Here is a 14,378-nt window from a genome sequence, read left to right on the forward strand (position 1 = left end):
AACATTTCTGTCATTCTAAGCCTCTATCTTAACTGTACATAGGTTGTTGCTCAAAAGCAAGTTTCTAAGTTTCATTTTAAAACTTTATATGTCTTTATTTTAAGCAATTGTTGTAGTTTTCCAAGCCTTTTGAAATAGCTTTGTGCACGAAATGTACTATATAAACAAGCTTGCCTTGCTTTGACTTTCCTACATTTGCTTTTAAACAGAAAGGGTAATCTGTTCTGGAACCTTATAACGCAATAATCATTTTTGTTTTCAAATATTTAAACAATCTTGAAATTAAAACACAATAAACTCGGTATTTAAATCACCGTATATCAAAAAGTCTACTGTGCACCTGCCAGCTGTTTTCCTTCGAGAGATTTTTGTCGGCATAAAAAGGACCTCTATGTTCCCCTTTAAATTTAGAGAAACATTTGTCCCGACATACGCTGTAGACATCGCTCATGGGTCAAGCTCAGGATCAATGCCATTACCTCTGTAAGGCAAAGATCACAATGCTGGTGGTCTGAGTTCTAGGAGGATCCTTCTGGCAACGTTCGGTGTGCGGCCAAAGCTTAACTGGCGGGTGACGATTAAAGGTACAGTTCATGGAAAGAAAGGCTGGTAAACCTGTTTCTAACGCCAGTAAAAGTTGCTTTTTACACCTGGGAATTAAAACTCGAAATTAATGTGAGACGTCGAAATTTGATTGAATTACAGAGAGGCGGAGCCAAATCTGAACTGAGAGAGTTCCTCACTCGTACCGGAATGAATTTCCCATACATGCAGTCCACAGATGGCCGCTGCTAAAGGCTCAAGCCTACGTTACGAATTAATCCGCGAGTCTTTCTCACCTGCTCAAACATACTCGCTTGTACAATACACATACGCCTTCGAATTTGGTTTTGCTGCATTGCAAAAGAGCATTCTAAACTGCGTGCGTTTTAACACGTGCTATTTTTTGCGAGCCTTAATCTGGTATAATGTGCCCTTGTTTGATCAAATTAATGTACGTCTAGAAGTGACATGCCTTTAAGATAGCCCAGGTAATCAAAGCCCAGATAGTAACAGGTTGTACGTAACCTTGTCCGTATTTTAATAAATATTCTTGCAGTGCACAACTTCATGATAATATACAGATGATTTTTTTTTATGTCACGATACTTTTTTCAATTTCTTTGGTAGTGTAGTACAACGCAGTCAGGGCCTCCTTATGCTGTTTTTCCTGTACAGTCGGTGTTATGCTTATGTATGGCTTGCTGTGAATGGTGAGGCAATATATTTGTGACAGTATAATAAAAGCGAAGCCGTCGGTATTTTAGCACCACGTGAAATCATGCAGCATTTTCTTTCTGTCACCACTTCTTTGATAAAATAAAATACCGAATGCTTCTGCTTTACATTTGGGTCCCCTGCATGGTACTATTCCGTAGTTTCCCTTATGCAATGCCTAAGGGATTCCGCTCTTGAAGGACTCATTGTAGCTAATTCTATTACTTAGGTGTGACAAAAAAGGAACTTGGAACTGTGGAATTGTGCAGTAGTTTAGCTCATTTAAATCAGTGGCGTAGCCTTGAAATAATTTCAGGAGAGATCGCCAGCATTACTAGACGTTGGAAAACAACTTTTAGGACCGTCCTATTGTTTTTGACTTACGGAAGCGAAAGAGGTTGCTTTTTTAAAACTTTGTGTCAACGTCCAACGATACTGCAGTTATCTAGCTTTCAAATAGAAAAGTTAAAAAAAAACATGGTACTGATTGAGTAATTTTTCTCGTCTTCTGTTTGTAAATCCTGTCTTCTGTTTGTTGTTTGTAAATCCCTCATTATTAAACATTTGGAACTGGCATAAAACATTTCAGTGGAATTCAAATCTACACAGCTACTGCAAAGTTGTCAATTTACTGACTTTTCAGACCCCTTTAATGACCTTTTTCCTCACCCCCCCCAAAAAAAACCGCAAGCGACAAATCTAACCGCTTCTACACTTGTTACTTTCCATAGAACAGAACATTCGGCAGTATTAAAATACAGTGTGTGTGAACGCAGAGAGTATGAGAGAAACAAGGAAAACACCATCTGACACTAGGTAGCATACAAATCGACGCGATTATGTCAGAAATATGGCAATTAGTGCGTAACGTAATGAATTGACATGTCAGTTTAGGCTACTTTCCATTGAAAGCAGCGGCAGCACTAATGGGGCTTATTTAATTTCACAGGTGAGCTGGGGCAATGGGTCTGGACGTGGTTAATGTATTGTTTATTGCTGGAGGCATGCTCGCGATACCCATTCTGTCGTTCGTGGCATCTTTTCTGCTGTGGCCGGCCGTTCTTATAAAGTTATACCACTGGTGAGTACGATGGACGCCTTTCTTTACCCCTTGATGTCTGTGTTGGTTTGGGGTTCATACCAGATGCACATTCAAAAAGAGTGTCAGGGTGGTGTTCTTCTTTTTGGAAATATTTTATTGACACACTGAATGTTTGTCCGGTGCCAGAATCTAATTTGATATCCACCTCGAGTCATAATTTTGCACTGCATAACAATCTTAAAAACCCTCAGTGTACTAAAGGATAAATGAGCTCATTGAGTTTGCTCCACTTACATATAGTGTGCCATTTGATCTCTATCCTGGCAATAGGCTTGAGGCTTTTGCTTATCTTTTTAGTTTTGATCATTCACCACTTTTATTATGACACTTCACATTTCATGTTCATACTCATTCACGATTCATATAGATTTTAACTGTTAAACTGTAAAGAGACAGGTGGTAGGGTTCAAACTTCACTTCTTTGTGATTGTATTATGCAAAAAGGACCTTTTGTTTCAATGCTATCTCTTTTATCAATTTCACAAAGATTATGCAAGTTGTTCTGTCTCAGTTTGGCCTCACCTCAGTAGGTGAAAGGTGGTCCAGTTATTTGGAAACAAAGTCCTGTCAGAATTTTTGAAGTTTATTCTAAAACTTTGTTGTTTGTAATATTTGTTTGTCTAATGGTTTGAACATATCAGGAGACATCATACAGTGGAGTTACTCAGAGCCAAAGCATGTGTGGCAGTGTCAGTATAATTTGCTATAGGGCTCTGGAGATCAGGGGTGACTGCCTGACTGGCAAAATGTATGGATTCCTTAAAGTGTACAAAATTGTGTAACACCCCACTTCAACCTCTAGACAATAATTAATGTAGAGTGAATAAGTACACAGAGAGCATATTTTTGGGCACATTTTTACTCATACTTGAAGCACAGTGGAACACAGATTTTACACTCCTGCAATACAGCAGTTATGTGTGTGTCTATTCACTGAGGGATATGTACCAAATATTTCAGCTATATGCCTATTTTAGCTTGATATGAATATCTTTCTTGCAGAATAAATTGATGTACACCAGGTAGGACTTGCTGATCTGTGTTTTGTCTCATCTGAATTCTTCCTGCTGTTCCTGTTTGGTAGGTACTGGAGGAGGAGACTGGGCCTGCAAGTGGACTATGCGGAATGTGATGGTTATCACTTCTGTTACATGCATCGAGGAAAGCCAGGGAGCCGGCCATCTATGCTCATGCTTCATGGCTTCTCTGCTCACAAAGACATGTGGTTGGGTGTGCTCAAGGTAAGGGCTTCAGCTCATCTGTAATCCTGATCATACACTTGAGTTGTGCCTGCCCACACTTTATATGGAAAAAACTTATAAATCTCACTGATAAATCCTTTATGTACGCCAGTCTCAGGCATAACACTGTACTTGTCTGGACTACTGGTACATTTATTTACATTTATTTATTAAAGTTTAACAAGGCAGGATACACCAGCATAAACAGTTTAACATCATAAACAGAAACACTGAAGAACATGAACCATAAAATAAATAAATAATTTAAAAAGCAATTTAAGAGCACAAACAATAGAGGAATGTCTTTTGATTCTACTCATGGGTACTACATTTCCCTGGTGTGGATAGGTGGATGTTGAGACTGCAGGTAGGAAGCCATACAGAGTAGATCAACTATACTTGAGTGTGTTAGTGATGGTGCACAGAGTGGCCTTATCATGCCTTTCACTCAGCAGTGGAAGAAACAATGATGGTGTACTGACAAGCCTGCAGCATCGTTTTTGAACCCTCTCCAACTCCTCTGAGTGTTTTTTGTTAGCCCACCCCAAACTGGGCAAGCATATTCAAGGATTGGATGTTTTGGCAACATTGAGGTAATGGACCCTTAGTCTTGTCTTTGCCAGCAAAATGTCAATGTGAGCATCCCAAGATAAATCAGATGACATCTGAACTCCAAGCAGATTAAAGGTGGAGATGCTTTTTAATATTCAAGCAGATTTAATGTGCAGATGCCAAGAAATTATTGGGAATGGAAGAGAGTTAACATTGTTTTCTCTCCTGGCACTCATTATCATATCCCTGTTTTTTGTTCCAGTCATTATCAGTGAAAACTCCTGCTCCATTCAGCTAAAGAATGCAAGGCTTTCTGAGTTAGGCCTGGTAGAGAGCCCTGTGATTGTATGGTCATCTGCATATTTCGCAGGGAAAACAGAAGAAGCCAGATGTGAATCCACTGCTGTCGATAAATGACTAAGAGCATTGGTGATAACCCTTGTTGGACACCAGCTGGTATTGCACAGGGCTCAGATACACAGGAACCCCACTGCACTCTTTGCACTCTGTCACTCAAATAGCTCTTCAGAGTGAGCCAGAGTGGAGGTCTGATGGACATATCAGCAAATGTATACAGCAACGGTGTTTTATTGTTTCAAAAGCATGTGAGAAATAAACAAACACAGCATGAACATCCATCCTGGGAATGTTATTGAGTGCTTCATGCCAGAATTGCAGAATCTGAATCAGAGCAGTGATGGTTGGTCTGTCATAATAAATACCATGCTGAGAATACCAATTTTGGAAATTGTGTCCTCCAGAAAGGCATCCCTTAGGATCCCTTCATACACTTTGCCAACACAGCTGACTAATGATATTTGCTGATAGTCAACTGGGCTTTGCTTTTTTGGTCACAGCTTTGACCAAATCTTATTTCTATGGCTTTGGGAAATTGTGTTGGATACATGTATTAAAAACATCACACAACACGGGTACCAGTTCTTCATGAAAAGTCTTTAAAACAGAAAATGGAATACAGTCTGGTCCAGATGCCTTCCTTGCATTAACTCTGTGGAGTCTGGCTTTAACCTGTCCAATGCTCAAGGAAGGTATAGCACCATTTAAGAGTTTGTGTGAAATGTCCGCTTAGAAGGCAGTAGGTCCCATACGGAATCTAAATGCTTGGTCAGAATGTCACAATCATGCTGCAAGATGTTGAGAACTTGCTTACAATTATCCATCCCCGAAAGTGCTGTAATAGAACACTGCCTCCACCTCATTCTTGTAATATCATTGTTTTGCTGTTGTCATTTTTTTGACAATAATTAATTGTAGGTTTCTGTAAGCACTTTTGTTGCCAGAGCAAAACTCACAATGTCGATCTTGTATCAGATGTTTAATTTTTCATCCAAGGCATGTCTTTATTTGTAATTGATACTATCTTTAGCTATCTATCTTTACTATCTTTAGGAACAGCTTTATCCAGAATGGTCCCAATCGTGGAGGTAAAGGCCATAAACGCAACCTCTGGGTCAGTAACCTCATAATTAGGAGGAAAGTCAGCAGTGTTCATAAGATGGTTCAAATTCCTTATTGCCTCAGGTGTAAGTTTTTGGCAAGTGATGTACTGAGTGGGTTTGGAGGGCCATTGACCAACATTCCACATGATGTTTCATGGTGAAGTGCTAATTGGGGCAAAAGCACAGGTGGCTCAATCACAGAAGGAATGTTGGTAAAAATGACACGAAGTTGACTGGTGCTTCTTGTTGCACAAGCCACAACTTGTTTCAATCCATGTCTGAGACAGATTATTTCAGATTTGTGTCCCCAAGAATGACAATCGCAGCATTCTGGTACTTGCATTCAATATTTCCATGACAACGGTCCAAGAGTCTGTGTCTCTGATTTTGCTGTCGCAGAAGAATGGGGTGAAACATATAGCACAGCAGCAATAAAACTTAGCCAATGGAGAAGACACTTTGGTAGCAATCATACCCATAAGTGTGTTAGTCTTTTCTGTAAAATGGTATTACAAGAATACTGTGTGACTCCTCTTCCCCCACTGCCCTCACAATTGTGCCTATGTAAAATGTATCCAGGAAAAGTTACAATAGAATCTGGAATATCAGGATTTAACATAGTCTCTGATATAGTAGCAATGACAGCTGAATTGTTGTTCACTGATACACATGCTGGTAAGGAGAAATCCAGGGAGTGATGGCTTAGGTTTATAGGTTGTGAGCCTGCAGATGTAACCAGTTTTTTCTTGGTCAGCTGTGGTCTTCGTCAGATGTAGTCTGGTGCAGGTTATGGTTTCACGGACAATTGGACGATTATCAATAATTGGGTGTATGGATGTTTTTCCAGTTTTCTTACCCCATGGGTTGGATCTAAGTCATAATATTCCAAGATGCTGAAGTAAAGAGTTCATAAAAGGTGTGTAGCAGTGATATATACAAACTGTGCCATTATCACCAAAAGAAAAAAAAACAAAAACATTACATTGAAAAGCTCCCAGATTGCTGGAGAAGCACATATATCCTGCAATCCACTGAAAATGTTTAAAAATGGATTTCATCCACATGTCTTGAACCTCAAATTACCCATATTGTCCAACAAGAACCTGTTGTATTTGTTTACAAAAGCATTCATAAATGTATTTACCAAGCATATATGCAATGTATCTATTTGTTATAAAATAGAGCCTCATCTATGATGTTCTCAAAAATATTAATAATGTTATAGTAGTGTGTCTAGTAAAAAATCCTCTGCTTTTTGCAACATATGTATAACGGTGACAGCACAGAGGAAGTGAGAGGCAGGGTTACACAGAAGTGCTTTTTATTATCCACAGGAAAATAATATAGATAAGCACTGATGAAACAAAAACAAGCTCTCTCCTAGAAGGCAGCAGGGTGAAGTGTCTAGATTTCTCCGGTCTGTGGCCAGCTAATGTGCAACGCTGTCTTCTGGGACCTGTGGGTTTAAATAGGTGAAACTGATAATAGGGAACAGGTGAGGATAATCAATAAGCAGGTGATTGGGAGCAGTGTGGGTAGGTGCTGTGATCCCTAACAGGAGTGGGTGTGTCCCTCCTGCTGCAGAGCTGACCAGACGTGACAATATGAGAGTTAAAATGAGTGCATGTAACATTCGATGCATTTATATTGATATTTATATATTTATATTTATAATTATATTCTAATTATAATAGGTTTAAAATCCCAACCCAAATAAAAAGGCTACATATAAACAATCCAATCAAAATAAAAGGGCTCATACAATTTGAATATTGAGAGGGAGTTTAAACCTTTCATAAACATATCAAAAGAAAAACTGTACCAATGAAAAGTACTTCATTTATCTCCTTGCTGCCCTCTGACTTGATATAAATGCATGGTGATGTACATTTATCAAAATGGTGACTTCCAAGCTCATTTGAACCTTTGTGGAGAGCTTGTTTTTTATTCAAACCCTTAACAAACTCAATATTATTATTATTTGTATCATAGCCTGTGTTGACAGGTTTCTGTTCCTCATGTTTTCTTATGTCTTCTCATGTCTTTGTCTTCATTTTTTTCAGGTTTTTAGGCAGATTTGCACTATTTGGAGCACTAATGCTACTTGCAGTATGCATTATTTGTTGCAGTCTAGTTCTATGTATGCATATTACACAACTATTCCAATTAAATATGTCTGCACATGTAAACACTAGAACATATTACATTTATATCTAATTATATCTAACATTTTTGATTCACAAGACATATTCTTGCATTTATAGTTCCTCCCAACAAACATACATCTGGTCTGTGTTGACATGCCTGGCCATGAAGGTACCACACGCACCAGTGCAATGGACTACTCCATTGAGGGCCAAGTAAAAAGGATACATCAGGTACCTACCATTCACTATTTTTGGACTTCAGAAGGTCTGCAATTATAGAACACTGTCCCAGTTTCACATTTGACATTTATTGCTGTTATTATTATTATTATTATTATTATTATTATTATAGTCTGTAAATTTGACATGGTGTTTATATATATATATATATATATATATATATATATATATATATATATAAATAATTAGGATGCCATATAATCAAGAGAATATAACTTCAGTACCATAGTATATACTTCATACACTTTGCCAAAACAGCTGACTAATGATATTTGCTGATAGTCAACTAGGCTTTGCTTTTTTGGTAACAGCTTTCACCAAATCTTATTTCTATGGCTTTGGGAAATTGTGTTGGATACATGTATTAAAAACATCACACAACACGGGTACCAGTTCTTCATGAAAAATCTTTAAAACACAAAATGGAATACAGTCTGGTCCAGATGCCTTCCTTGCATTAACTCTGTGGAGTCTGGCTTTAACCTGTCCAATGCTCAAGGAAGGTATAGCACCATTTAAGAGTTTGTGTGAAATGTCCGCTTAGAAGGCAGTAGGTCCCATACGGAATCTAAATGCTTGGTCAGAATGTCACAATCATGCTGCAAGATGTTGAGAACTTGCTTACAATTATCCATCCCCGAAAGTGCTGTAATAGAACACTGCCTCCACCTCATTCTTGTAATATCACTGTTTTGCTGTTGTCATTTTTTTGACAATAATTAATTGTAGATTTCTGTAAGCACTTTTGTTGCCAGAGCAAAACTCACAATGTCACTCAAATTTCCTGGGTTGGAGAGATAATTCATCGAGAATGCCACCATTGACAGTATAATCAAAACTTGTAGCTTCATCTTGGGCCGTATTAGATTGTGCTATTTGCTCAAATCTATGTGGTTTGAAAACCTATGATTTAAAGCAGACTGTGAATATTCACAGTGAAATTCAGTGTTATTTGACATATTTTGTGATATTTTGCACTCTTTTGAGTTTGTGGAAAGTATGCAGCTGAATAAGAAGCCTTTTCATCTTGTGGGCACATCAATGGGAGGCAATGTAGCTGGTGTTTATGCTGCTCGTTACCCCAAGGACCTCTCCAGCCTCACACTCATCTGTCCTGCAGGTCAATATAGCACCTTAGTACTATTATTGCTATGACTGGATTTTGAGTTCCTTTAACATTGAAATCTGCCTTCGCTTTCTGCTGTGTAGGTTTGAAGTACCCTGAAGACAGTACATTTGTGAAACGTTTGAGAGACATTGAGAAGACCAAGGATGTCCACAGCATTCCTCTCATTCCAACCACACCAGAAGAGATGGAGGAGATGTTGAAACTGTGTTCCTTCGTCCGCTTTAAGATCCCTCAGCAGGTATCCACCTCACAGTTTATGATAACCTGGAAAAGGAATAAAAATTCAAATCTAAGTGACTCTCATTTTAGCTCAGGGACATTCCAGGTCATCATATTAACAATTACGGCCAGGACGCCTATATAAAAAAGGATATTGTCTCAAGGATCCTTTTTGTATGGATAAGGATCAAATGTGATTGAAATAAAGCCTTTCTCACTACTATGGGGTCAAATCTTCTATGAGAATGTAAAAATGAACATCATTTACACTGGTTCTGTCCCATTTTTGAACATGCCTAAAACACTCTGTCTCATTCCTTCTCCTAGCAGAACATCTTAACTGCTCATGAAAAATCTCTCATTCATATCTGGCACAGTCACTGCATCATCAGTGTCTTTCAGGGTGCCCAAGTTCATAAAGGAGACCAAAAAATAGGATTCAAACAAACTGAATATGAATATTGACAGACCTGGCTGGAGAACAGCAGACTAGAGCTAAATAGAGTAGTGACCATGTTTGTCATTATGCTATGATTATTGTAACTATTACACCAATATGAAGTATTATAACTTCTTCTCACTTCACGTTGGAATAGATTCTTCAAGGATTGGTCGATGTCCGAATTGCACACAATGACTTCTACCGAGAGGGTTAGTTTGTCTCAATCCATTGGTGCTATATACAAGTAGCAGGAAAAATTTATAACCTCTCAGCTTTTCAATGTTTTTCTGACTCACTCCATCTTCTTTAAGTGTTTATGGAGCTAGTGGGAGAAAAATCTAGGCACAGCCTGCATGAGAACATGCACCTCATCTCAGCACCACTTCAAGTCATTTGGGGAAAGCAAGACAAGGTAAGCTTGGTACCGTAATATCCTGATAATATCATGAACTCCAAAGCTTGTGCTAGTTTGTGCTAGCCATTTAAAGACATTAAGCCTGGCTTGCTGTTCAACTCAAGGTTTAGAACTCCTTTAGTCATTTCTTTGTAGCATTTTGCCATGCGCATGTTATTTTCATTGTGTTACAATGTGCTAACTACTTGGAAGAAAATGCATCTTTATGGTCAGTATAGGTGGTGGTGGTGGTGGTAGTAGGGTAGTCTTTTTAAGTAGATTATATATAAATAACTGATACTATAAATCTATAACATTCAGCTACAGTTGAGCTATAACAGAGATACAGGAGTCAAGTGCATACAAGAGTGGTATTTATTTAAGGTAATCCCATACTATAGTTGTAAGAAATGTCCAGGGTCTTTAAACAAGTAAGTAAACACAAAACATGGGAAGAGCACAAATAACTAGAAGACTACAACATGAAGTAAAACGATGCACCACTGGCAAACACAAACATAAATACACTAGTTAATTAAGAGAAAATTAGAAATAGTTGAGGGTAATTACCAAAACAAAAAACACATGGCACAAGTCCCATGTGAACTGCAATTACAAAGGGGGAAACTATGATAAAATCCTGTAATCTGTTCAGTCTCTACAAAATACATACACATCAAACATTACCATGCCTGTTCATAAAGGTCTTAAAATTCTTGTAGAATACTGTTAAAAATGTGACATCATTGTGTGGATGTAGGTATTGGATGTGTCTGGTGCTTCTGTGCTGGCTGACGCCCTGCCTGGATGCCAGGTCGATCTCCTTGACAACTGTGGCCATTCCGTGGTGATGGAACGCCCGCGGAAAGCTGCCCAACTCATCATGGATTTCATTATCCGTCAGCAAAACTCAGGCAGCAGTAGCACCAAAAAGTTGTCCTAAAACTGTAATTTACAAACAGAATATATCATTTATAGTAATGTGTAAATAACCTAAAAAGTTATTTTTTAAATGAAATACTCAGGGACTATCACCAGGTTTGAATATCCCATCGTAGATCTCAGTGAAGTGACATGGTGAATTCAGCAGAAATATTCCAACCTTGGTGATTTTACCATGAACCCAGATAACAGGCATTATGCAGTAATAAAACATTATGCAGTAACAAGTAATACTACTAATCATCAAGATCTTTGTAATTAATTTTTAATGGCACTTTCAAGTTTTGTCTGCCCAGGAACTACACAAAAACAGAAATACCACCTTTGTCAACTGACTGCAATTTCATTATTACTTATATGGACAGCGATGAAACATTTACTTTTTTGTGTGCTCACATAGTGCTGTGGTGTACATTTCATGGTGCAGTTATGTTTGAAAGATTAGGTATACATTTAAGATATGTTTCAATGTTGGGAGTTGCAGGTCAGGACATGCAGAGAAGGGAAGTATGTTTGATTACAAACCTTACAATAATCTATTAACTGTAGTAATGGATATTCTCTGTGACAGACGTACTGTATTTAAAATACTTCTCCCAAGCTTTCTGGTAGTGTTACTTTGAATAAATGGTACAAATAATTTCTTAGAGATGTATTTATTTACATGTAGGGTATGTTTATTTTGGTATTACCTATTTTACCTGAAAATTCTAAACACAAATACAAAAACATTGACACCATAAATCCCTTGCTAAATTAAAGAATGTATTAAAAGCTGTATTATTTTTTTTTATGAACACTCAACTTTTGGGTATTTAACTTGCTGAACATACACTACGAAACAAAATTGTACATTTATCTACATTGCAAGAAGTGTTCTCCATGCCTAAACATGGAGCATGATATCTGTAATCACACATTTAGCCTTGGAAGGCCACTCAAAGACACTGATGGTTGGTCATACTATAGTATTGCATGCTTGTCAAACTAGAAGCTACTAGTAGCTTATGTCCCCTAATATTTAGTGCTGCATTATTCTAAATGTGCTCTGCAGTGCAGTGCTATGGTGTAGAGAACAGGGTATTTATTTGTTCCTGTTTTAAATGTTTGGAAGCAACTGTGAAATTTATGAAATTGACCTTACCTCTCAGCTCTGCATCTCTTTTACTCAAATCTTAATCACATCTCTGTCTAAAATGTTCAATTTCTCTTGAAACCTTGGTGTATTTTACTACACGTACACATACATACATTTATAAATATATACACTATATTGCCAAAAGTATTCGCTCGTCTACCTTTGCACGCATATGAATTTGACATCCCAATCTTAATCCATTGGGTTTAGTATGATGTCGGCCCACCCTTTGCAGCTATAACAGCTTCAACTCTTCTGGGAAGGCTTTCCACAAGGTTTAGGAGTGTGTTTATGGGAATCTTTTGACCATTCTTCCTGAAGTACATTTGTGAGGTCAGACACTGATGTTGGATGAGAAGGCCTGGCTCGCAATCTCCGCTCTAATTCATTCCAAAGGTGTTCTATCGGGTTGAGATAAGGACTCTGTGCAGGACAGTCAAGTTCTTTCACAGCAAACTTGCTCATCTATGTCCTTATGGACCTTGCTTTGTGCACTGGTGTGCAGTCATGTTGGAACAGGAAGGGGTCATCCCAAAACTGTTCCCACAAAGTTAGGAGCATAAAATTTCTTGGTATGTTGAAGCATTAACAGTTCCTTTCACTGGAACAAGGGGCTGAGCCTAACTCCTGAAAAACAACCCCACACAATAATCCCCCCTCCACCAAACTTTACACTTGGCACAATGCAGTCAGACAAGTATCTCCTGGCAACCTCCAAACCCAGACTCATCCACCGGATTGCCAGATGGAGAAGTGTGATTCGTCACTCCAGACAACATGTCTCCACTGCTCTAGTGTCCAGTGGTCATGTGCTTTACACCACTGCAGCTGATGCTTTGCATTGTGCTTGGAGATGTAAGGTTTGGATGCAGCTGTTCGGCCATGGAAACCCATTCCATGAAGCTCTCTATGCACTGTTTTTGAGCTAATCTGAAGGCCACATGGAGGTCTGAAGCAACTGACTCTGCAGAAAGTTGGCGACCTCTGCGCACTATGCACCTCAGCATCCACTGACCCCGCTCTGTCATTTTACATGGCCTACCACTTTGTGACTGAGTTGCTGCCATTTCCAATCACTTCCACTTTGTTATAATACCACTGACAGTTGACTGTGGAATATTTAGTAGCAAGGAAATTTAATGACTGGACTTGTTGCACAGGCGACATCCTATCACGGTACCATGCTGGAATTCACTGAGCTCCTGAGCAACTCATTGTTTCACAAATGATTGTAGAAGCAGTCTGCATGCCTAGGTGCTTGATTTTATACACCTATGGCCATGGAAGTGATTGAAACACCTGAATTCAATGATTTTGATGGGTGAGTGAATATAGCACACACACACACACACACACACACACACACGTGTGTGTGTGTGTGTGTATATATAGTGTGTGTGTGTGTGTGTGCGTGCTAAGCAGCTTTACTGAATATAGCAATAAAAGCTAATGCATGGTAAAGATAAGGCATTTGCAGTATCATTAAAATGTACATTATATAAATGTCTGAATATTATCATTTAGTATTTAAACTTTTTGTTTCTCTTTTCATTAGATGATAAACTTTCACTAAACCCTCTCAAAGGGAATTTGCCTTGAGGAGAGCATTAAAGAAATCATTAGCATTTGAATAAACACACTTCTATTGTTCATTCAAGCATCACTGAATGCAGTGGAGTGTGGGAAATGTTTGGAAGAAGGAATCGCAGCCTAGTTTCATTAGTATTATCTACCCTCCCCCCAGGACTTTAGTATTTGAAAACTCTGAGATGTGGTGGAATAGAAATATTTGTGGTTCTCTGAAAGTAAACCCAAACAGGCTGTACTACACATACATATATTTCAACCCAATGTCTTTAACTCTGGTATATAATCATATGGTATATATCATTTAGACCAGGTATTAATTATATTTGTATGCCCTAGACTGAGTGACAGAGTGACAGAGATTATCTAAATCTCAGTAATTATATACTATGTAATAATGTGAGCAACACAAGCATGGATTATCTGTAAATGACTTGTGGATCAAATTGAATTAACTACAAATGACAACTTTTTTGATTGTTTTATTTCGCTTTACCTTGATTAAAATACATTCAATTAAATTTTTTT

General features: G+C 38.2%; 1 protein-coding gene across 2 annotated transcripts; it reads left to right on the plus strand.

Annotated features, from left to right (window-relative positions):
• Positions 1–429: 429 nt before the first annotated feature.
• Positions 430–11,829, plus strand: abhd6a (abhydrolase domain containing 6, acylglycerol lipase a). 2 transcript variants are annotated; one of them, XM_027002020.2, is made up of 9 exons: positions 430–584; positions 2,207–2,338; positions 3,444–3,600; positions 7,877–7,990; positions 8,987–9,119; positions 9,209–9,366; positions 9,944–9,998; positions 10,101–10,201; positions 10,944–11,828. In XM_027002020.2, exons 2-9 carry the CDS (start codon positions 2,220–2,222, stop codon positions 11,124–11,126), a joined length of 1,020 nt encoding a protein of 339 aa, XP_026857821.2. In that variant the 5' UTR covers positions 430–584; positions 2,207–2,219; the 3' UTR covers positions 11,127–11,828. The 2 variants fall into 2 exon arrangements, with proteins under 2 accessions (XP_026857821.2, XP_026857822.2); XM_027002021.2 differs by lacking the exon at positions 430–584 and adding an exon at positions 1,998–2,073 and having other exon boundaries at positions 10,944–11,829.
• Positions 11,830–14,378: the final 2,549 nt, after the last annotated feature.

The sequence above is a fragment of the Electrophorus electricus genome, chromosome 20 (genome assembly GCF_013358815.1).
Source record: "Electrophorus electricus isolate fEleEle1 chromosome 20, fEleEle1.pri, whole genome shotgun sequence".
NCBI classification, from domain to species: Eukaryota; Metazoa; Chordata; class Actinopteri; order Gymnotiformes; family Gymnotidae; genus Electrophorus; species Electrophorus electricus.